The sequence below is a fragment of the Sus scrofa genome, chromosome 5 (assembly GCF_054392235.1).
Source record: "Sus scrofa isolate SSC_HxYL_T2T_F1_AM1 chromosome 5, Sscrofa_HxYL_maternal_Yorkshire_Landrace_v2.0, whole genome shotgun sequence".
Taxonomy (NCBI): domain Eukaryota; kingdom Metazoa; phylum Chordata; class Mammalia; order Artiodactyla; family Suidae; genus Sus; species Sus scrofa.
The window spans coordinates 81,703,568-81,727,449 of record NC_139387.1 but is presented as its reverse complement, the minus strand read 5'-3'; the positions used below and the strand labels follow the sequence as shown (position 1 = coordinate 81,727,449).

The 23,882-nt window shown below is 38.3% G+C and overlaps 1 protein-coding gene across 8 annotated transcripts in view; it reads left to right on the top strand.

The window, feature by feature from the left end:
- Positions 1-23,882, top strand: part of ADAMTS20 (ADAM metallopeptidase with thrombospondin type 1 motif 20) — a 210,223-nt gene that overhangs the window by 6,795 nt on the left and 179,546 nt on the right. For 3 of the 8 annotated variants that reach the window (XR_014845094.1, XM_085024338.1, XM_085024339.1), the window contains exon 1: positions 23,440-23,712. The exons of 1 other annotated variant lie outside the window; for it this stretch is intronic. Coding sequence is in view for 4 of the 7 variants with exons in the window: in XM_085024338.1 (XP_084880464.1) it covers positions 23,622-23,712 (91 nt within the window). In the remaining 3 variants the exon portion in view is untranslated. 8 annotated transcript variants of the gene reach the window in all.

The window sequence follows — 23,882 nt, the reverse complement described above, 5'->3', positions numbered from 1 at the left end:
CAAAAATTTAAGGTTATCATACACAGATTCTAAATTCCGTGTGTTACTTGTTTGAATAATGAAAACTAGGAACATGAGCAGACATTGCAGAATGAAAATGCAGATAGCACTCCTTTCGTTAAGTATATCAAATATTTTTCTTTCCTTGACGTGTGGGTGGGTTTTGCCATAAATATACTATTTCTTTAGAGCAAAGTTACCACATAATCTTATGTATAACAGACAGTCAGTTTTGTCAATCAAAAAGGTCTTAGATATTTTAAGGGAGATGGATTTAAACAAACAACCACTTGCTGACACTTAAGATAAGCATTTTAGAAGTGCATGAGAGAGTGTAATGTTATGTTTTGGCATGGAGCCAGAATGTTTTATTTTCTTACCAACATTTTATTTCCCTGAACTCTAAAAGAAGTGACAGGTTATTTTGTCTGTAATGGTGGTTATTTTCGACTTCAAACCCTTTTCTGTGATCTTAAAACCTTATAATTTGTTCACAGTTACAAGTTAATACAGGCACTGAGCAGCATCTGTATGTAATTTTAGCTGAGAGATAGAGTGGGAACTTTTAGTCCTTCCAAACTTATTTCATTAGACATGCATTGTCTAGGACAAGTCTGCTCCAAGTGTAGTACTGTGTCAGCTTAAGTCCAGTCTGTTGGAAATGTGGACATTTACCATCTTTGGGGGTCTTAGCAGTGTCCTCTATCAATCTTGTTCTGTAATATGGAAAACCAGGAAGGAGGACAGAAAGGAAGTAAACACGTGTATCAGAGCTCCTTCGGCCAGGCTCTGTGGCAATGTTTTCTCATTTGCTACATCACTTAAGTCTGCAGAAAAACTCACCTTTCCTTTGCTATACCTTTTCAGGAATTCCTTTGCTGGGTTTTGCCATGACACTCCCTTTTGGGGTCTTCCCTTTCTAGACAGTGACTGGCCCACGCCAGCTTTCTCTCTTCCTCCATCTCCTTTCAGGCATCTCCTTGCAGCCTAACTGTGGCTTTCTAAAGATGAAAGACTTAGGAGAAAGTAGTTAGAAGAGGGAAAAAATCAGCATTGTGGGCAAGGTTCCTCAAATCAGGAACCTTGAGGTTCTGCTTTCATGTGAGAAATAAATCCCAATGGAGAGCACTGTGGAAATAAGGGGTAAAATTTTTCAAAGAACAATAAGGGAGTTTATTTGAAAAGAAGGGAGAGAAGAAAAAGAGTTCCTGTGGTGTTTTGTTGAAATCAAAACTACAAAAAAAAAAAAATGTATGGAGTTAGGAGGCACCAAACTTTGTAAACTTTGTATGTTAAAGTTGGAGACGGTCTATTATTCACATAATTGTGGGATAAATGTGGGCAATGTCAATTTACAGATTACAGGTTGGAGAGAAATGATGAGAATCGTGTCCATCTTCCAAAACTATCTGCCTTCTGCTATCCAGTCTTTATATCTGCAATTGTGTCCACCTTTAAAAAAATGATTAAAGCAAGTCTTAACCGATACATAATTATATAAATTGATTAGGTAAAAATTTGGGTGGAGTGACTTCTCTACAGAAGTGTAAAAGCTGAGTCTTTATCACTTAAAAACAAAACCAGGGACTCTGCTTGTTATTTTCCATGCAAGGTTCTTGCCGACTGGCAATAAGGACAGGGACTGGGGTGCTTTGTGGTGGCAGCAGAAGGCTGGCAGTGAAAAGTATATAACAATGCCTCTGTTATCTGTTTCCAATTCTTGCAGCAGAGAGCTGGAATCCAGAAAATGTGCCGCCTTGAATAATTCAACTTTCAAATCTGTTGGCGGTTCATGACAATTTTGATTTACTTTTCCTTAACATTTTATTCTTTGCTTGTTTTCATCTCCAGTTTTATATATATATATTCCTCTGCCTTGAGTTCTTTGATTTTAAGAATCAGATCAGTGTGGCGATCTCCTTTACAAATGTTAAGCAAGACTATCCAGTCAGAGACAGGATATACAAAGAAAGATAGATGAGAAAAATCAAAAACAACTTCTAAAATAAGAAGTCAGCCTGAATTTTTACCAAGCTTTATGATTTTATAATGACTCTCTTACTCCTCTCCAATGTTCTAGGAGCTCACTTCTTACCCCGAATCTCCTTTGTAGATAACAAACTTGACATGCTTTAAATATTTATAGTGGGACCCCAGAGTGTTACAGAAAACAATGCAGCTTCTAGCATATGGACTCTGAAGCCAGATTCTTCATTAGTATCACACATGGTGATAGAGTGGAAATAAACAGTCTAAAACAGGCAAGTCTGGCGAAGCTGGATCAGCTAAACGACGATAAACATTCACATGTGTCTTCCCAATATGTGTTCTATCATATATGTTTGTGTTTTCTTCTGATTTAAAAAAAATAATTTTTGTTTAACCAGCAGGAAAATGTTAATAAAAGAAATGTACACTGAAAACATATAATTACTACCTTCCTAATAAAACTCGTATTATCTTTCTCTATTCTCTGTCTCTGCCTTTCTCTCTCTCCCTCTCTCTTACACACATACCACACACACTTGTGTACACAAACACACACACACACACACACACACCCTGGAGCTTGTCTTTGCTGGCCTGCATTCTGTCCTCCTCCACACTGGCATCTCCACATGACTGTGACCATGGCTGGGAGCAGCAGCTCCAACATTGTTAACATGGTAACTTCATCGCTTTGAAGAAAGACTGTTTCTCTCTCTCTGCTTTTGTATAAAACACTTCTAGGGAAAAATGCGGACTATAAGTGTGAGTCTTGTGCCTTCCTTAACACCAATCCCTGCTGCCGAAACAATGGGACTAATTTGTAGAGTAAGCCTGGTTCGTGTACCCATGACCAGCGGCCTCACTGGTATCAAAAGTTAGGGCAAGGGGAGGACTAAGTCCCCCAAAAGAAGAGGTTGCATTCCCTAGAGGAAGGGGAAAGGGCATATTCAGCAAAGATAGAGGGGAAAGTTAAGGATATAGTGAGAATTGCCAGTGTGTGACATTCCCACAAGTGGTTGACATTTGACTACTCGTTTGAATTATGTATGGAAAGTCATTAACAGTGTGGGTTGGAATTCCTGCATGGCGCAGTGGAAATGAATCTGACTAGTATCCATGAGGACTTGAGTTCAATCCCTGGCCTTGCTCAGTGGGTTAAGGATCCGGCATTGCTAGGAGCTGTGGTGTAGGTCACAGACATGGCTTGGATCTGGCATTGCCACGGCTGTGGTGTCAGCCAGCAGCTGTAGCTCTGATTCGACCCCTAGCCTGGGAACCTCCATATGCTGAAAGTGAGGCTGGAATGAAAGAAAGAAAGAAAGAAAGAAAGAAAGAAAGAAAGAAAGAAAGAAAGAAAGAAAGGAAGGAAGGAAGGAAAAAAAAACAGTGTGGGTTGTTCTAGGGGTTGTCTTGGTTTTTTTGTTGTTGTTGTTCATTTGTTATTTTTAAAATTTTTTTAAAAAGTATTAAGGTATAGTCGATTGACACCATTGTGCCAATTTCCACTGTATTTTTTGTTTGCTTTTATTTTTTGATTCTGAGTCATTACACCCTCTACCAGCTGCTAATCCATCACTTAGAAGGGGCAGGGAATGTTGCATTGCTGTTTGTAAGCTTTTTAAAAATTATTTTTATTATTTTTTATATTATTTTTTATTATTAAAAAACCCTGTCAATGTTTTGCAAGTCCTGATTCCATAGGAGACAACAATATCCTTATCATTTATTCAGCAGGCATTTATTAAGTGTCTACAACTGTCACCCTTGACATGCAGTTTCTCCTGTCCTGGGATACAGGAGGGAGAAGCAGGTGAAACTCAAATCCACACCCCTTCCCCTTGTGGAGTGGTTCACACATGCTTCTTGTGACTTAAGAGTGTCCCCCTGCAGACACAAGTGGTAGTTTCTGTAAGTCCACATTCATCAGAGGTCACTGCTGCTGACATTTCACAACACCACAGTCACGGCGCCTTGTTGATTTCGTTTCCTCTGTGCCTGTGTGCACACTGACCCCTCACACTTGGCTACTTTGCCTCTCACCGCACTCACACTGGTGGACAGAATCAAGACCCAGGGTTTGTCATCTTCCTTCTGTTATCATGTCCATATTGTCATGCTTGTCAATATTTTCTCTCTCTCTTTTTTCCATCACTTTCATCTTCAGCTGAGGTAAGAAATAGCCTTCTCTCCAATGAAATAAATAACTCTTAACTGCTCTCCAATAGAATCCTTTTTTTTATCCTTTCTTTCTTTTTTGGCCACCCTGCAGCATATGGAGTGCCTGGCTAGGGATCATATCCGAGCTGCAGTTGTGACCTGCACTACAGCTGTGGCGACACCTAATCCTTTAACCCACTGTGCCACGCTGGGGATTGAACCTGCATCCTGGCATTACAGAGACCCCACCCATTCTGTTGCGCCATAGTGGGAACTCCTCAAATAGCATCCTTTGCAATGTCCTGGAGATAAAAGCCCTTTATTAGATTCAATTTCTTAAAATTCTTCACCTGAGTCTTCTGAATCCACTTTTGGGAACTGGTGGTGCTTACTATGGATCCCTCAGGTTCTGTCCCTGGTCAGTTCTGCTGGTGCTTCAGGGCCAAGTCCTACCACCTCCATGCTGCCTGCTCACGTTCATCTGTGGACTCCTCACTCCTCAGAGGTCAAGGGGTTTGCTTGACCGTGGACTTGCTCAAGGGTCTCAGACATTGCTCTTTCAATGCAACTGGAATCTTCCAAGTCCTTTCTTTTATTTCTTGGTAATGCTGAAAATTTACAGTGGACGTACATTTGGGGCTTTTGTCTTGCACCCTTGCTACATGGCTAACTGTAATATGAAACAAGATCAAAACCAAAAGAATACAGAAAAGGTCAGGAGCATACAGACAAAAGACTAACTGATTCCAACTGGGAGGATCAGGTAACAGTTTAAGAAGAGGTGATATTTGAGCTGAGCTTTGAAGGACGGGTTCGATTTTGATTGGGGTTATGGAAGCATTTCTGCTTGAGAGACAGAATTGTGACATCTATAGTAAGTTTGGGGAAATGAAAGTACACATCCATAGAACTTTGGGGGATCAAAATGTATTCTCAGAGATCTGTTAAATTTTTCCCTTCATAGAATATCCAAATATAAGTCAAAACACTTATATGTTGGAAAATGAAAGATAAATACATAAAAAGATGCTTAAGTCTCTTCCATGAGTACTGAAGAGTTGTCTTTTTTTTTTTTTTTGCCTTTTTTGCCTTTTTTAGGACTGCACCCATGGCATATGGAAGTTCCCAGGCTAGGAGTCAGAGCTATAGCTGCTGGCCACAGCCACAGCCACAGTAGTGCAGGATCCAAGCCACATCTTCGACCTACACCACAGCTTATGGCAATGCTGGATCCTTAACCCAATGAGTGTGGCCAGGGATCAAACCTGAGTCCTCACGGATACTAATTGGGTTCAGGTTCATTTATGCTGTGCCACAATAGGACCTCCCTGAAGAATTTAGTCTTAATTGGGAGGAAGTATTAAGAAAGAGCCTGAACAAGGAAGTAATAATTTTTTGGAAAAATATTATTGAAATCAATGTAAATGTTGGGCAAAGAACTGCTAGATTGAAGATAAGGTGACCATTTAAGAAACTACTATGGACTGAGAGTATCCAGTTTATTAATTTGCCTCAATTCAGAGAGAATAAATCAGGAAATAATTTTGGAGGTCAGGAGGAGGGAAAGGATTGCTCTTCTTTGATTGATGCTGCTGTTGTTACCTTGGCAGCAGGTGTTTCCTGTAGGGCAGATGCCCAAATGATTCTCCTCCCTGGCTGGAGACTATTTTATGGCTCCTCTAAGACCCACACCAAAAGGTCTCAGGACTTCCATATTGTACCATTTTCTCTTGTGGGTGATACTTTCTCCAGCTTACCTTTCAGGGCAACTTTCAGCTTTTCAAGCTTCTCTCCTGGAGGTGGACCCTGAATAGTCTTTTTCTGCTGGACCCCCTTCCCCCATCAGAAAACTCTCTTGGGCTAGGATCTGGCTTACTTTAATGCCATATGCTTCATCCACCAGAGCTGAGTTCTGCATCTGGGCTCTGTCAAACTCTGGAAATGCAAACTGGCCATTCCCACCACTCTTCCCTTTTCTCTCTACTCACCTAGCCATCAAGGGCCACTGCAGCCATACTCTACCTCCAAACTGCTCTAGCTGCATCTCATACCTAGACTCTCTGCCCTCCAAACTCCAGGGATTCATTCTGTTCTTTCCAGAACTCTTCTACTTCATTCCACTATTGAGCAAGGATAGGCCAAAGGGTTGGTCCCTGTAGAAAGAAGCGCCCAGTTGGAGAATGAGATGCCAGTTGACTTTCTCTATGAGTATCTATCCAATATTCAAAGATTTCACTTTGCTTTCTATCACTAGGAATTCCCCCTACTAATTCCCCTAAAGGGACTTCTCTTTAATGAATCTCTATCCTTATCTTCCATAGATTATTAGGAGGGATGGATCTGGAACAGTTACTGAGTCTTGTTAATGATGTATCCCTTAGATCATAGACATGGTACTTTTAATACATTGACCTCAGATCTGGGACCTCAGCTGAAGATTCAAGAAAACAGTAGAAGTCATATTTATCAGTCTTTTATATTCATACATGTGAATATGAATGAAGCTTCTCAGGAGGGGTGTAGGCTATGGAGCCAGAGAGCCAAGATCCAAAATTCAGAGCCTGCCACTTCCTGATCTATAAAGGAACACACTGTGCTTCCCTTTCCTCAACTGGAATAATGGGATGCTAATTGCACCCATATTCCATGATATAATACTGTGAGAATTAAAGGAATAATGCATTTAAAGAGCTTAGGCAATGGCTTGACCTTTGTAATATTTATCTACTATTACTTTTTCTATTTTAAATATCCTCCCAAATTCTTCTTATAGTGGTCTTTGCTTCTTACTTCTTAGATAAGGGTGAATTTTCTTCATTGAGTCAATGAACTGGAACTGGGTAAAATTTCAAATACTAGGAGTTAATGTATCAGGGCTTATGGATTTCAAGAATGGGTAAGAGATAGCTGGGCCAGGGATGAAGAGACCTGAGTTCTATTCACGGATCGACAATGAACGGAGTGAGATTGTGAATATAGACAACTTAGTTTATTCCCCATTTCTTGGTTTGCACATTGGACTATTGAAGGGTTACACTGGACAGGAAGACATCACGGTGGAGAAAGTGGACTCTGGTGACAGGGGGAATTAAGTCCATATCAACCCTGCCACTTACCAGATCTTTACGCATGAGCAAGTTATTTCACCTCGCTAAGTATGGTTCCTCTATGTGCAAAAAGAGGATGTTAATAGTACCTGTCTCCCAGGATTGCTGTGAAGATTAGAGAGATCATCTGATTGCTGAGCCCAGAGTGTGGCACATAATCAGCATTCCAGAATGTTATTTTAATAATAACTAACTGCTATCATTTCTGGTTTTATGATTAAGTTCATGGATTGGCATCTGAGGCTGTGAAAGTTGTATTTGTACTGACTGCATTTCCTGAGGTCAGCCCTCTGGCATTTGGCTACTGCTTCCTACTGTTCTCCTGACCCATGGATTAAATACAATGATCTCCTTTCAGGAAGTGAACTTGGATCTCTTAAATACATCTTCTTGTGAAAAAGTAGCAAACTAAAAGTACATTTTTGTCTTTTCTACATGCAATTTGCCAATAGGTAATCTACCTTTCTTTTACTTTATATGGATACTTTATACTGATTATTTTTGGTCTGGAAGACAAGAGGCCAGTGTTTTCTTTTCACAGTAAATTGAAGAAACCCATCCATTTAGTGTGGATTTTCAATACATATTTATCAACATTCATTGACTTCTATGTGCTTGACCCTGTTCGTTACTTGGGACACAATGTCAGAAAAGGATGATCTCTGCTCTCTAATAACCTTACACCAATTAAAACCTAGGAAAATGAGAAATCTTGGGTGCTGTTTGAAAGCTTGAATATGCATGTATTTAAATTGGTCTTTAAGCTGGCAAAACTATGCAATTTCCTAGAATCCTAGGAATACCTTAGAAGGCCATTTTATTTTTCCTCAGTATCTTTTATACTAGGTGACTGGGTCCTGCTAAAGACAATGGCCTAAACATGGGTCTGGTGCCACTACAAACTTCTCCAACCTTAGGTGGCTTCTCAGTACTTCTTGGCCATCCTTAAATGTTTTCCCCCATCGCCTCCCCTTGTGGCCTCATCGGAATCAAAACGTATCCAACTTTCTCTTCTTACCTGAAATCTCTCATCCACTGCCCTGGCCTTCCTTTTAGGAAGGTGACTTAGTTACTTACCTTACAGAGAAAGTAGAAGTCTAAAACTGAAATTCCCTCAACTTCTCGCCACTACATTGACATGTTAATTTGAGTTGTAACCCACCTTTTACCAGCTGGATATTTCTTTTTGCCCAAGGCCAGTCCATCCATCACTTCCCAGGATCCCACCCCCGCCTCTCAGTCTTCAACTGCTCACTCTCTACTGGCTTCATTCTATCAGGTTTTAAATATGCCCAAGACAATTTTTTTTTTTTTTTTTTGGCTTTTTAGGGTTGCGCCCATGGCATGCGGAAGTTTCCAGGCTAGAGGTCGAATCAGAGCTGCAGCTGCTGGCCTACACCACAGCCACAGCAATTTGGAATCGAGCCGCATCTGCAACCTACACTGCAGCTCTCGGCAACGCTGGATCCTTACCCCGCTGAGCGAGGCCAGAGATTGAACCTGCATCCTCATGGATCCCAGTCGGGTTTGTTAACAGCTGAGCCTCAAAGGGAACTCCCAAGACACATTTGTTTTTTAAAAAAAGTTTAGAAAACACTAGCCCTTTTCAAACACACATCTCTCAGATACCACTATCTTCATAACAAGGTTATTTGAATTTCATTCTGAGCTCACTACCTGTATCTCCGCACCCTAGTCCGTTTCACATCAATGGCTCCATGAAGGTCATCAATGATTTTCTTTTCGTGAAATCCAAGAGATATTTATCACTACTCATTTTATTTGGTCTTCTCTCCTTCCTACTTGACTACGGTGTCCTTCTGGAAATACTTTGGATCTTAAGTAATCCAATTTTGACTCATGTTTCAACATTCTGCCCTAATTCTGTAAAACAGCATCTTGAAATGAACCATCCTAACAGCTCTTTTTCCAATTTTAGCTGTGATTAACTAATCCTACAGGGGTGGATCTATCTCTCTTCCTGTTCCTATGTTAAAAAGAGATATGGGGGATAGAAGTCGGGGAGGGGGGGAGGAAATAGATATTTCCATTATGCCTCGAGAAGTAATGTTGGGACAAGTTTTGCTGGTGGGGATCTGTGGTCACATAGCACTCAGGGACTGCTCTGGAAAAAGAAAAACTCTGAGTATTGTTTTCACTTAAAATAGAGACAAAGTGAGAGTTAACATGTGGGGCTTTGTCATGATAAATGCAAAATCATGCCCACCACTTTTCACAGATTAGTCGTAGATATTTCCATGGTGATTACAGACAGAGGCTGAGCTCCACACCCTGCTCCTCCTACCTTCGCTCTAGCTTACATTAACTGAGACAAAGAACTAATATGAATAATTTCAGAGCTCTACGCTCTGATCCAGAGCTTTAAACCACAGTCAAAAATAGATAACTTAGACTCCCAGTACCTATTTTGTACTTATTCAAGGAAATGGGGATCTAGGTATTTTCCAGGTTTTCAAGTCCATATGGCTCAAGCTCAATGTGCATGTTAGAATTTTTGTTTCCTTCTGGAAGAATGGAGATAATTTAATGCTAAGAGATGATATCTGATCTGCATTTCAGCAACAATTCTATTTCGGATACCACAACTTTTGTGTGTTCTCAGCATCATACAAAGTTAAGGTAATCTTTGAACAGCTCCTATTTGTATTTATCTAATAGCACATAAGTAAAGAAACATTATGTAAGGTATTCCTCAGGCAGATGTATAATATTTTCAAAATGATTCCTGAGAGTTCACTTAATTTAGCCTTGCCAGACTGAAGGTGATTTTACATTTTAATTATACACATTGAATAATTTTGGTCAAGCAGATTATGTTTATTTTTATTTTATTTTTTAATGATTTTTATTTTTTCCATTATAGTTGATTTACAGTGTTCTGTTAATTTTCTATTGTAAAGCAAAATGACCCAGTCACACTCACACACACACACACACACACACACACACATATGTATACACATTCTTTTTCTCACATTATTTTCTATCATGTCCCATCACAAGTGACTAGATATAGTTCCCTGGGCTATACATCAGGATCTCATTGCTTATCCATTCCAAAGGCAATAGTTTGCATCTATTAACTCTGGACTCCCAGTCTGCCTTGACAACCACAAGTCTGTTCTCCAAGTACATGTGTTTGTTTTCTGTGGAAAGGTTCATTTGTGGCATATATTAGATTCCAGATATGAGTGATATCATACGGTATGTGTCTTTCTCTTTCTGACTTACTTCACTCAGTATGAGAGTCTCTAGTTCCATCCATGTTGCTGAAAATGGCATTATCTTGTTCTTTTTTTATGGCTGAGTGGTATTCCATTGTGTCTGGATACCACATCTTAATCCATTCCTGTCGATGGACATTTAGGTTGTTTCCATGTCTTGGCTACTGTGAATGTGCTGCAATGAACATATGGGTGCATGTATCTCCTTCAAGGAAAGTTTGGTCCAGATATATGACCAAGAGTGGGATTTAGGGGTCATATGGTAGTTCTATATTTAGTTTTCTAAGGTACCTCCATACTGTTTTCCATAGTGGTTGTACCAATTTACATTCCCACCAACAGTAAAGGATGGTACCCTTTTCTCCACACCCTCTCTAGCATTTGTTATTTGTTGACTTCTTAATGATGGCTATTCTGACAGGTGTGAGGTGGTATCTCATGGTAGCTTTGATTTGCATTTCTCTAATAATTAATGATGTTGAGCATTTTTTCTTTTGCCTGTGGGCCATCTGTATATCTTTGGATAAATGTCTATTCAGGTCTTTTGTGCATTTTTCAATTGGGTTGTTGGTTTTTTTGCTGTTGAGTTATATAAATTGCTTGTATATTTTAGAGATTAAGTCCTTGTCAATTGCATCATTTGAAACTTTCTCCCATTCTGTAGGCTGCCTTTTTGTGTATTTTTATGGTTTCTTTTGCTGTTTATGTGTTTAAATAGATGCATAGATGGATAGGTTATGCTTATAGTTTAAAAATAAGAATTTTTCATACATAATATTAATCCAACAAAACAGCCTATTTGATTCTACTGTACTATGTGACAGGGATCATTAATTTTTCTTACAACAGATTGAAATTTTCTTTTAGAATTTTTCTTAGAGTGACTAAAAAAAATTTAAGGTCCTCAAGGGAGGCTTTGTAATGTATTTGAGTTTTGAATACAGTCACTTCTCAACTGGGAGAAAGACTGGTAAACAAATATGCAAGGTGGGCAAAGGGTTAACAAAATATGTGACGATAGAGTAAGTGAAGTGATTTTTTATGTGGCTTATAATTGGGCTCTGAAACATACATTTTCAACCATTCCTCCTGTATTTGCAAAACAAAATTAGGAAAAAGCAAACAATTGCAAGACAACATAGAATTATGCTTGCTTCATAGTGTCTTTCTTTCTTTTTTTTTTTTTTTTTGTCTTTTGTCTTTTTGTTGTTGTTGTTGTTGTTGCTATTTCTTGGGCCGCTGCCGCGGCATATGGAGGTTCCCAAGCTAGGGGTTGAATCGGAGCTGTAGCCACCGGCCTACGCCAGAGCCACAGCAACGTGGGATCCAAGCCGTGTCTGCAACCTACACCACAGCTCACGGCAACGCCGGATCGTTAACCCACTGAGCAAGGGCAGGGACCGAACCCGCAACCTCATGGTTCCTAGTCGGATTCGTTAACCACTGTGCCACGACGGGAACTCCTATAGTGTCTTTCTTACCTTAATTTTCTCTAGAAATTCCATGCCTTTACATAAAATACATTGTTGGTCTCAGTTTGCATGGGTGACTATATGAAGTAATGGGAACCCTGCATTTCTGTTAAGTTTATTTCAGTTTTTATCTCCCTAATAGTTAAGAAATTCTTTCTATATTTGTATGCAGTGTAATAGAATGGAACTAAAGAAACCAATTTGTGTAAATTTTATTTTTACAGTATACCTCAAAAAAAGGCATGCGATGCATACTTCTCTCTGATATATTTGTGAAACTTGGTTGACTACAAGTAATTCTTTTGAGATTCATTGACCTCCTTTGGATGCTGAAATATTGGCTTCAGCTTTGATTTCTACCCTATTTTATTTCATAGAGGAATAAAGAATTTCTTAAAGTTCCTATATTATATCCCAAAGTGCAACATCCATTTTTGCTACCCTCCCTTTAAAATGAAGATCCAATATCCAAATTGACCTTCTTCAGCCCACAAACTCTTCCATTCCCTGGTGATTGTGTGTTTTTTAAAATATTATATTTCAAATCATAAAACTACAGAGAAATAACATGTTAACTTGTAAATGGTCACAGAACTTATCAGGTCCAATCTTTATAATTCATTGATAAGAAAACACCTGGAGACATCAAAAGGCCAAGATATTTGATACATTTTTTCTTTGGTGTGACAGTGTATTTGTGCATCAGTCTAACGAGGTCATATTTTTAGAAAATAAAGGGTTATAATTTTTTTTTTTGGCCATTCCCATGGCATGTGGAAGTTTCTAGGCCAGGGATGGAACTCAAGCCACAGCAGTGACAAGGCCAAATCCTTAACCACTAGGCCACCAGGGAACTCCAAGTGTTATAATTTTGGAAAAATATGATAATGTATGTTGAGTTGAAAAGGCCTGGATGAATTTTTCGTTGGTATCATATTCTCCTGAGTGCAGGCATTTACTTGGCTCTTTGCAAACACACCAAGTAGGGTCTGATGTTTAAACCACTTAGTCATCATAACGTTAGCCTGATGGGTTTCCAGGCACCTCCTCAGCTAGAACAGAGTTGTATTATCAGCTCCTCCCATTGCTTCCAGAGTTTCGTAATTCAAGCTGCACTGGGAAAGAGCAGTCCTTTCTTCTTCTGCCTCTGGAAGGATGCCATCCTTTCCTTCATTGGTTTGCTGAAGGCTCCTCGCCTTAATTTCACCCCATCCTGGTGGCATTCCGTCATGTCACTAGGGTAAACTTCAAGACTGGCTCCTGTGTTTTCTGATCTTCTACCAATTTTTTTTTTTCCTCCTGGCAAAGCACTCTACTGGCTATATGCCATCGTGTCCATTTCCAATTTAACACCTCCTTAGAAGAAAGTTCTTTTTGCTCTTTCTGAATATAGCATATCTTTGCCTTAGTATAGAATTTTGAATAAATATTCATGGTAATCATTTTCTGTCTCTAATAGATTGCTAGAATTTTGTCTCATTAGCAAAATGAAATAAACACTGTTATCACTTATTTAATACTTTGTATAGAGGGATGCATTTTGTTTATATGGATCTTACATCCTAAACTATTAAGAATTTGTTTTCAAGAGTGTTTGAGCAAAAGACTGAAAAAGGAGCAAGACACATCAGTTCATTATAACCTCCAGAATTCCGATACGAAGACCATTTAAATAGAAACAATTGTGTAAATGGTTAGAAAAACTTACGTCCTTTTAAAGCAGTTGGCCTTTCCAATTACATTAAATTTTTCATGGACTGTTACTATTACTCTGCATAGAAAATTAATGTATTCAATGTGAATCCATTGTGTCAAAAAATACTTCTATCAAATAATTCTATATTTGTACAACCAAAGATTATGAACATAATATGCAGCATAGTATAAAAGTTTAAAAAGTAACAAATAAAATGTAAAATAATGATTAGTCCCATCAGAATTCTATATTTTGGGGGGTAAGCTTAATATTACATAATATAATATAAAAGAAAACAAGTGAATTATTCACAAATCCCTTAAAATAAGAGGAAAGTTATTAGATTTTCTTCTCTTCTCTCCCTCTTTCCTTCCCTCTCTCTCTCTTCCTTTCTTCTCTTCATTTCTTCTAACTCATGAATTAAGTACCATGAAGTTAGCAATGTATCTTAACTAACTGAAAATAAGTTCTTTGAAGGGATATATACCCCTCTTTCTTTCCTTTTTTATTGCTGTATTGAACCTTTTTTCCTTTTTTATTTTTAAAAGAAAAATTTAATATGTAGTTAAGTGACTGATAATAGCCATAGAAGATATTTTGTTAGAATTTTCCTGATATTTTTTGGCTTATAATATTCTAGTTATGGGCTTTGGTTTTACTGGATTAAATTGTGTCTGGAAATAAATATTTACATCAATAATTATCTTAATATTTAATTATCCGAAGTTCTTTAAAATTTTTCCATAAAATAAACAAATAGTGGAGTTTTTTTCATAGTATCTTTTTCCTTAAACATGTTTTTATAGTATTACATGCAGATATACACAGAAAAATGAAACATATCATTTTTTTTTTTTGTCTTTTTCCAGGGCCGAACCCGCAGCATATGGAGGATCGCAGGCTAGGGTCGGAGCTGTAGCCGCCGGTCTACACCAGAGCCATAGCAATGCAGGATCTGAGCTGCGTCTGCGACCTACACCACAGCTCACGGCAATGCTGGATCCTTAACCCACTGAGCAAGGCCAGGGATCAAACCCTCAACCCCATGGTTCCTAGTTGGATTCATTAACCACTGAGCCACCATGGGAACTCCTGAAACATATCATTTTGATATGAAATACACAAATGTGCTGATGTTTGTGAAATTTCATACAAAATGGTACCATCATCTTAGAAGCCCACTCATCTTCACTCCAATTTCTATTTTCCCTACTCTAAGAATTAGTCCTTTTTATTAAAATTAAGTCGTTTTGCCTCCTTTTGTATATTGCATATAATTGAGTTATTTAGTATGCACTACTTTGGGGGGCTCTGAGTCTTTCTCAAAATAATACTGTTTTGTGAAATTCATTTTTGTTGTTGCATGCAGCTGTAGATTGTACTTTCTCATTCTGTCTAGCATTCCACTGTGTGCATATGTCATAATCTGTTGACTGACTTTTGGTTATTTTCGCATTCTTGGCTGTTACAAAAATAGTGCTATTGTGAACATTCTGGTACACGTTTCTTCTTGGACTTACAGTTGCATTTCGTGTGAGAATGTACTCAAGAGTTATACACGATACATATTTTCAGCACTTTCCAAAGTGGTTGGAGCGATTTGCATTCCCAGTGTACCATGGGAGTGTACCATGTCCTTGTACCATTTGGTATTTTCCATTTTTTTAAATTTGTCCATTCTGTGAGTATATAATGTGCAATTAAAATTTTTTAAATTTGCATTTCCTTGATGGCTAATGATGTTGAGCACATTTTCCTATATTTATTGGCTATTTTTGATATTCTCTTTTACCAAATGTATTTTTAAATCTTTTGACTATTTTTATATTTTATTTTCCTATTTGAATTTTGTTTTTTCTAATATATTCTGAATACAAATTTTGTCAGATAAATATATTACAAATAATTTATCCCATACTTTCATTCTCTTAATATAGTGTCTCCACAGAAGTTCTTAATTTTACTATAATTCCAAGTATTATTTTTACCTGTATATTTAGAAATAAGTCCTTTTCAAATACTTGCATTGAAAATAATTTCTTCTACATTCTTTTTTATTTGGGGGGGGGACACCACACCTGCTGCACATGGAAATTCCTAGGCTAGAGGTCTGTCTAATCTTTGGAGCTGCAGCTACTGGCCTATGCCAGAGCCAGAGCAACTCAGGATACCAGCCGGCCATGTCTGAGACCTACATCACAGCTCAGAGTAATGCTGGGTCCTTAACCCACTGAATGAGGCCAGGGATTGAACCCACATCCTCATGGATACTAGTTGGGTTCATTACTGCTGAGTCACAGTAGAAACTCCTCTTCCACATTCTTCACTTTTTTTTTTTTTTCCCCACTTTTTAGGGCCGCTCCTGTAGCATATGGAGGTTCCCAGGCTAGGGGTCTAATTGGAGCTACAGCTGCCAGCCTACGCCCACAGCAACACAGGACCTGAGCTGTATCTGCAACCTACACCGCAGCTCATGGCAATGCCAGATCCTTAACCCACTGAGCGAGGCCAGGGATTGAACCTGCAACCTCATGGTTCCTAGTCGGGTTCCTTTCCTCTGTGTCATGACAGGAACTCCTCTTTATTTTTCTAATGGTATCTTTTGATTAATAAGTTATTAATTTTACTACAATCCAGTTTATTTATTTATTTATTTTTTGGTTCACACTTTTGTATCCTTTTAAAGAAAGTTTTCCCTACTCCAAGGTCATAATTATGTTTCCTTTAAAAGCTCTGTTACTTTATTTTTCACATTTAGATCTTCAGTATATTTAGCATTGATTTTTGAAGTATGTTGTAAGATAGGGAATCACCTTTTAATTACTATTATTTAAGGAATACAAGCTCATTGTAGATAAAAGTGAAGAATATATATTACTTATGATCTACCATCCAAAAATACCATCACTGACACTGGTGTGTATCTTTCCACATCTTTCGCTATTATTTCTTATTTTTAATACTTCATGATACTGTTGTAAAAGCTATTATTATTATTTTTTTTTTCCTCCCAGTTACGGACCAAAAATAAGAGGTCTAGTTCTTTTTATTGGAAGCTCACCCTCATCACCTATGACAAACAAACAAAACAAATCAAAAAAGTTTGTCTCTAAGATAATGTAACTTCTTATTTTAAGCTCCACATATTTATAGGCTAACTTCTTAGGGTAACATTGAGTTTTCCTTCTGTGGCAATTTTTTCCACCAGTCAGTTTAGCATATTGACTTTAGTATAATTTGAGGGCCTATATTTTGTTTCCTAACTCTTTTCATTTTGCTTGTATCTTTATTAATTCCTTTATTCTCTTTTCCTTTAGTTTTTTTAAACCAATATTTGAATTATTTGCTGAGTTAAATTTTCATTTATTTTTGAAAGTCTTTTAAAATGTTAAGGTTGTAAGTTTTCTTCTGAGTCCTGTTGTAACTCTATCCCTATGACCAGATGTACAGCTTTTTATTATTGCTGATTTCCTAAAACAGTTTTTCAGGGTATGTTTTACAATTTTTCTATGTGACCTGAGAATTATTTTAAAACTTTCCTTGAAAGAACTGGTTTAATTTTTCTATTTTTGTTATTTTCTTCATTTTATTATATTGTGATCAGGGAATGCTGTCTGAACTACCTTTATCCTTGGAATTTATGAATGTTAAATACTTATACAAAAGCCATATTTTCAAGATTCAACTACTTTATTTACTTATGTTGTCTTCTATATTCTCAATTACCTTCTTGCCCTCTTCCTCTGTCATGAACTGATAGATGTGATTTAAAAACTGCTACTACTAATCTGTTCTTTCCTGTATCTTCTTAGAACTCAGTTTCTCCTACATAGTGAAGATGGCTATGCAATACCGTTATATACTTAAAATTGCCATATAGCTGTATTTTATTTTTCATTTTAATCCATAAAATTTTCATTCTGTTCTGTTACTCAACATTTGCTTCAATCTTAGCTCTTGACTAAGTTAAAATTATTCAAAGCTCACCATCTCTCATTTTTCCATCTCTTACCCATTCCTTGGTTGTCTACATTCTGGTCTCCAGGAAAATATTTTCTGAGTTCTTGCATATTCAAAACAATTTGTCTATTGTACTTAGAGGAAAGCTTGGCTGGATACAATCTTTGGCTCACATTTTCTTTCTTTGAGTATATACATATATTAAGGATGTCATTTCATTGTCTCATGATGTTGGATACTTCTGTGGAGAAATATGGATATAACCTACTTATTTTATCCCCATAATTAATATTTACTTGGTCTGATTAGGCAAAAAAAAAATTATTTATTTTAAAGCCCAGTAACTACTAGGAAATGTCTTAAAGTTAACCATTCTTCATCAGTTCCTTTGTACCCAGTGTGTCCTTCCAATATGTAGATTCAGGTTTTTTTTTTAAGCTTCTACCTCACTTGTTTAATGGTAACTGTTATATGATCCTGGTCTTCTCATCCTACCACCTTTTTTTTTTTTTAAATAAATTTCTATGAGAAGAAGGTGAACTATCTTGATATATGCAGAATATTCATCTTGCCTCTGTAGTGGGGAATAATTATCCTCATATTAAACACTGCTTCACTCTGGCTTTTAAAATCAAGATCAGAAAGGATCTAACTGCATCCCAGAACAAAGCTCAAGAAGATTTGTATGAATAAAAATATATCCAGGACCACCAAAGGTAATATTCACAATGTGTGACATCCAATCAAAAATTATTAAGCACTGAAAGACACAGGAAAATGTGATCAATATTGAGTGGAAAAAAATCAGTTAATCAAACGTGACCAAGAAGTGACTTATATGTTAGTACAGTTATCAGAAGAATGAATGTAACTGCATTCCATATGTTAAAAAGGTTAAGTACAGGCATGTAAGCTGCAAAAAAGCCTCAAACTAAAGTTTTAAATTGAAAAACTACAATATGTGAGATGAAAGATACATTGAATAGGTTTAATTACAAATTAGACATTGTAAAAGAAAAGATTAGTGAACTTGAAGACAACAGTAAAAATAAAGCAAAATGAAACAGAGAAAGGAAGAAAGAGAACTTAAAAAACAGAGTTTCAGAGAGCTGTGGGACAACTTCATTCAGCCTCATAAATGCATAACTGAAGTCCTTGAAGGAGAAGAGAGGAAAACAAAAATATATATATATTTGGAAAAATAATGCTCCATAAATTTGCAAATTTGATGAAAATAATAAACTCATTGAACTCCAAAAACAAGAAACATGAAAAAATCTTGTCAAGGTACACAAGACAAAAACTGTATAACACTAGTGATGGAGAGAGAAAATCTTAAAAGCCATCACAATGAAGATACATTCTGTACAGAAGATTTGGATGATATATTTTTATTAGAAAAAACTCAAGCAAGAAGATGGTAGGTCAAAATATTTAAATTACCAAAAGAAAAAAAATCTCAACCTAGAATTTTATACCCAGAAAAACATAGATTTCAAAGATAAAGATGAAATGAAGACTTTTATTATTTTATTTTATTTTATTTTATTTTATTTTTTGTCTTTTCAGGGCTGCTCCTGTGGCCCTGAAAAGAGGTTCCCAGGCTAAAGGTTGAATCAGAGCTGTAGCTGCCTGCCTATGCCACAGCCACAGAAACATGGGATTTGAGCTGCATTTGCTACCTTCACCACAGCTCACAGCAACACCAGATCCCTAACCTACTGAGCAAGGCCAGGGATCAAACCTGCATCCTCATGGATACTAGTCATATTCATTTCTGCTGAACCATGATGGGAACTCCAAAATAAAGACTTTTAAACATATACAAAAGTTTAAGGAACTCATCATCATCAGATATACATGTAAAACATGTTAAAGGAAGCCTTTCAGGCAAAGGAAAATGATACCAGGTAGAATTAACTGTTCAAATAAAAATGCAACAATGCAATATGGGATTTAGAACAAATTCAAAAGTTAAATATATTACAACAACAATAGCACAAATGTTGGGAGGGAAGAAATTTGAATTGTCATACTGTTACTTAAAGGTAGACAAGATAAGTTAAAGATGTCTCTTACAAATCCTAGGATAATCATCTAAATAACAAAAGAAAGAGTTATACTTAACAAAGAGGTTAAATGGAATGATAAAACACATTTGGTTAATCCAAAAGAAAGAAGAAAAAAGAAAAAAAAGTAGCTAAGAGAAGAGGACAAATAGAAAACATATAGCAAGATGACAAACTTGTTAATGTACACATTATTATATTAAGTGTAAATGGTTTAAACATCCTAATTAAAAGACAGAGATGGTAAAATTGGCTGATAATTTTCCTAAGTCTCATAGGTTATATAAATTTCAATATTAGTACTTACTATTCAATGAATATTTATTTCATTTCTATTCCCTGGGGACACAGCATTTGGTGGTAGGGATATTCCCTCAAACAGTCTGTAGTCCCTTCTCACATGACACTTTTAATTTGATGTTAATTGCAGACAAATAAATAGACAATTATTAACACCATTTAATAATTCCTTGGGCAGAGGAATTTGATTCTTCTCTACATATCTGTATATGCATACTGCAAACAATACTTTAAAAAATTATTAACACAATGACCACAGCTTGTACCAATTTAATTACAATTATAGATAATTTCCACATCTGCTACAACATATAAAAAGTTTCTGCTAAATAACTATTTACAATTAAAAATGAAGTAGCAACTGTGGTGGTCTCTTGTCTGCTACTACAGTGTAATAAGAATCATAATCAGCATGAACATGCGTTGAGGACATATTTTGTCCAATATTATGCCAAGTACATTACCTATATTATCTATTTTAATCTCGTAAACAATTGCCTGAGATTTCCATTATCACCTCTATTTTACAATTGATAATGAGTAGGCTTATAGAGTTTGGTTAAATTGTTGACTTTACACAGCTAGTTATGGTAGAATTAGTATTATAAAAGAAGGTCTATCTTGAGTATAGTGAGCACATTCCTGCTTTGCAAGACTGGAATTATTTTCCCTACACTGTGCCAACCTCATAGCATAGCTTGTATTTATAATGATAACTATTGGAATTACAATTCAAACAAAATTGCATTTGATGTAATTATGGCTTTCATTTTCTGAGCTGTTGGTGGTTACAACTGTGCTGCATGAGATTTGAGCTGGTATAAAGAATACAGTCTTCTTTTAAAAAGCATTCAATTTGAAACCAAAGGGATTTGAGTCTTACTTGTGATCTGGGATGAAGTACTTACTTTCTCTGAGTCTCAAGGGGGGGGTATGCATAAATTAAATGAGGAGACCTTTATAAAATCCTTTATATAGTGCCTAGTATGTCAAGGAGATTCTGTAAGTGGTAGTTGTCAATGTGAAGAAATTGCTTGATTTAAATTGCATAGATTATTCATGATATTTTCACTAGTAGTGAAGGGGAAAGGAAGAAAGACAAATAATGTGAATATCATAACAATTCTAGTTTTGTATAATGAAAAGATTTTGGTGTCAGAAAGGATTTGTGGAAATCCAGTTGAGTTACTTAGATACTGAGTAACATCTACCTTCTATAAAATGAAGGAAATAATGCTCTTTACTATACACTGTAAAGATTATAATGACATAAAATGCATATCCCATACACCTTCTCATTTCTGTAAAACAAAATAGCCCTATTCTAAGAATAGTGTTTCCAAAAAGTTAGAGTAGGTTGAAAATCAAATATTCCATTGCAAACACTACTTTGAGTGACAAACATTCTGTGATGGAAATGAAATATCTATTTTGCCTGCAGTCAGCAGTCAGCCTGTTAAACAGGTGCAGTTCTATTTTCTGTTATTTGTATGAGGGTAGACATGGCTTCTTAGGTAAAGATGCATTCAGAGCTGCAGCATAATTGGAATGATTCTTGAGGTGACAACTAAATAGACAAGTAGGGGTAAAGTCCATTTTTGTTTTGTTTGAGTAACAGTGGATGAACCCACTTAACTTAGAAAAACACCATGAGAAACTTGTAATTCTGCGATAAATAAAATAACAGTTGTGAGCAAGAGGTACAAAAGAAGGGGATAGACTGTGGAAGAATTACCATCACCAAACTGGGTAATCTCCTTGGCAAAATTAAGATTAAACTCTCCTTCCTTGGACAAGATTATTCCACGCTTGTGGAAAACAAGAGATGAACCAAGTGCATGATGTAAAAGGAAAGAGGCCTGTCATGAGAGGTCATTTCAAAGTGAACAGAATTTTCATTGTTCAGAGTTCAGAGGGGAAAGGGCAACCAGGAACCAACTGGGGAGTGGATTCCTTTGTGTTTGTGAAGATTTACCCATATAAATTCCTTTACATTTTCTGCTCTTTTTTTTTTTTTTTTTTTTTTTTTTTTTTTTTGCCACCTTGCGAAATGTGGAGCTCTCAGTCCAGGGATCAGATCCAAGCTTCAGCCTCAAACTAAGCAGAAGCTGTGGCTATGCTGGATCCTTAACCCCCTGAGCCCAGCGGGGGATTGAACCCTCTTCCCAGAGCTCCCAAGTCACTGCCAATCTCTTTGTGCCACAGTGGGAGCTCCTCTACTCATTTTCTTTCTCTCTTGTTGGATTTCAAGAACATCTCATCACTGCCGCCCTCCCCCCCCCCCATACTGGTTAGGGGGAGAAGCAATTATGGAACCTGCAAATAAAACAGGTGGATTTGGGAAACAAGAAAGGAGGTCTGAAAGGATTTCTTTCTCCTTTCACTGAGGTTTATCCAGTTTAACAGACACAAGGTGACACAACAGTATTCAGGGTTACAATAATTGTTGAGGAAAATAAGGGTGGATAGATGAGGTCATTTGGATATTGTAATAAGCAAAGGACATATGAATACTGTGAAACTCCTAGCAGAAAGTCTCATAAAACAATGACCCACAGGCAGAGACAGATCCAGGTTTTGTGGGGCTTGACATTTATATAATTTGGGGGGAGGATGCTTTATACAAAATTAAGTACAAAATGAATATTAAAATAAAAAACCCCTACACAGTAAGGTACTGAAACTTTGGAGACTGAGATCCTCCCCCCGCCCCCAATCCCCGGAAATTTCTTCAGGCAATTGCCAGAAATCTCACCCAGAAGTGTTTGCGGATTGCAACCTCAGCTTTGCTTCCCACTCCTACAACACCCAGAACAACTCCTAGGGTATACAGGGGCCCTTGCAAATGAGACCTGGCCATCAAGCTTCATTGGTAGCATCCTCTACCTACAAGAACTTCCTGTAGCTTACTTTTTGTCTGAAAAGCATAAAATTGCCATGTAACAGAAACAACGGAGACTTTTCCATGCTATGCTTGACATTTCATTGTAAGAACTAAAACCTCACACACCTATCCCCTATCTGGACCTCGGCCGCACAACTGGTATCAGTCCTGGGTTTTACGGGTACTGGGATGGTATCCAGCTGGGCCTTGGGCTACTTACCAAGCTGCACGCCCACAGCGGGAGGGGACCGCACTCTGCTGGCGGCTGGGCCTGGGGGCGGGCCGCTAGCGGGAGGGCGAGCCGGGGCCGCGCCTCCTGCTGATTGGCCCGGCCCGGACCCTAGGGGCGGGCTCTCCCCCGCGCTCTCCGGGCCGGGGGTGGCTATATTGGCACCGTTCCTGCTAGGTCGAGTCGCTGCCTTGCGCTGGGCTGGACCCGAGGAAAGGGCTTCTGAGGGCAGTGCGGGCGCAGGAAGCGGAGCGAGGCTGCGGAGAAAGCGCCGGGGGCTGCGGGGCTGCAGTGCGATGAAGCAGCGGCTCAGGGACCGGAGGCTGGCGGCGTGGCGCGACGGGCCGGCCCGGGGCTGGGGTTGCTGCTCTGGAGGCTGCTGAGGCGCCGAGACTGCCGGCGCGGAGAGCGGCGGGCGAGAGGGAGCAGAGGCAGCGGAGCGCGGGGAAGCCGGCTGGGCGGCGGGCGGCTCGGTTTGGCCACCCGGGTTGGGATCCCCCGGTGGAAGGAACCATGCGGGTGGCCAAGTGGCTGACGGGGCTGCTCTACCAGCTCTCGCTCTTCATCACCAGGTCTTGGGAAGTTCACTTGCATCCCAGGCAGGGTAAGGTCACCGCGGGGCGCCTTCAGCAGAGAGGTGGGGCGCAGGCCCGCGTGGGACCGGCGGACGGAGGCTGGGGAGCGGCTCAACCCGCTGGGGGACCCTGCCCTGCCTGGGCTCTCGGTTCCCCGGAATCAGTCAGCCCCAAGCATCCACAGGGGTTGCGGCTGCTC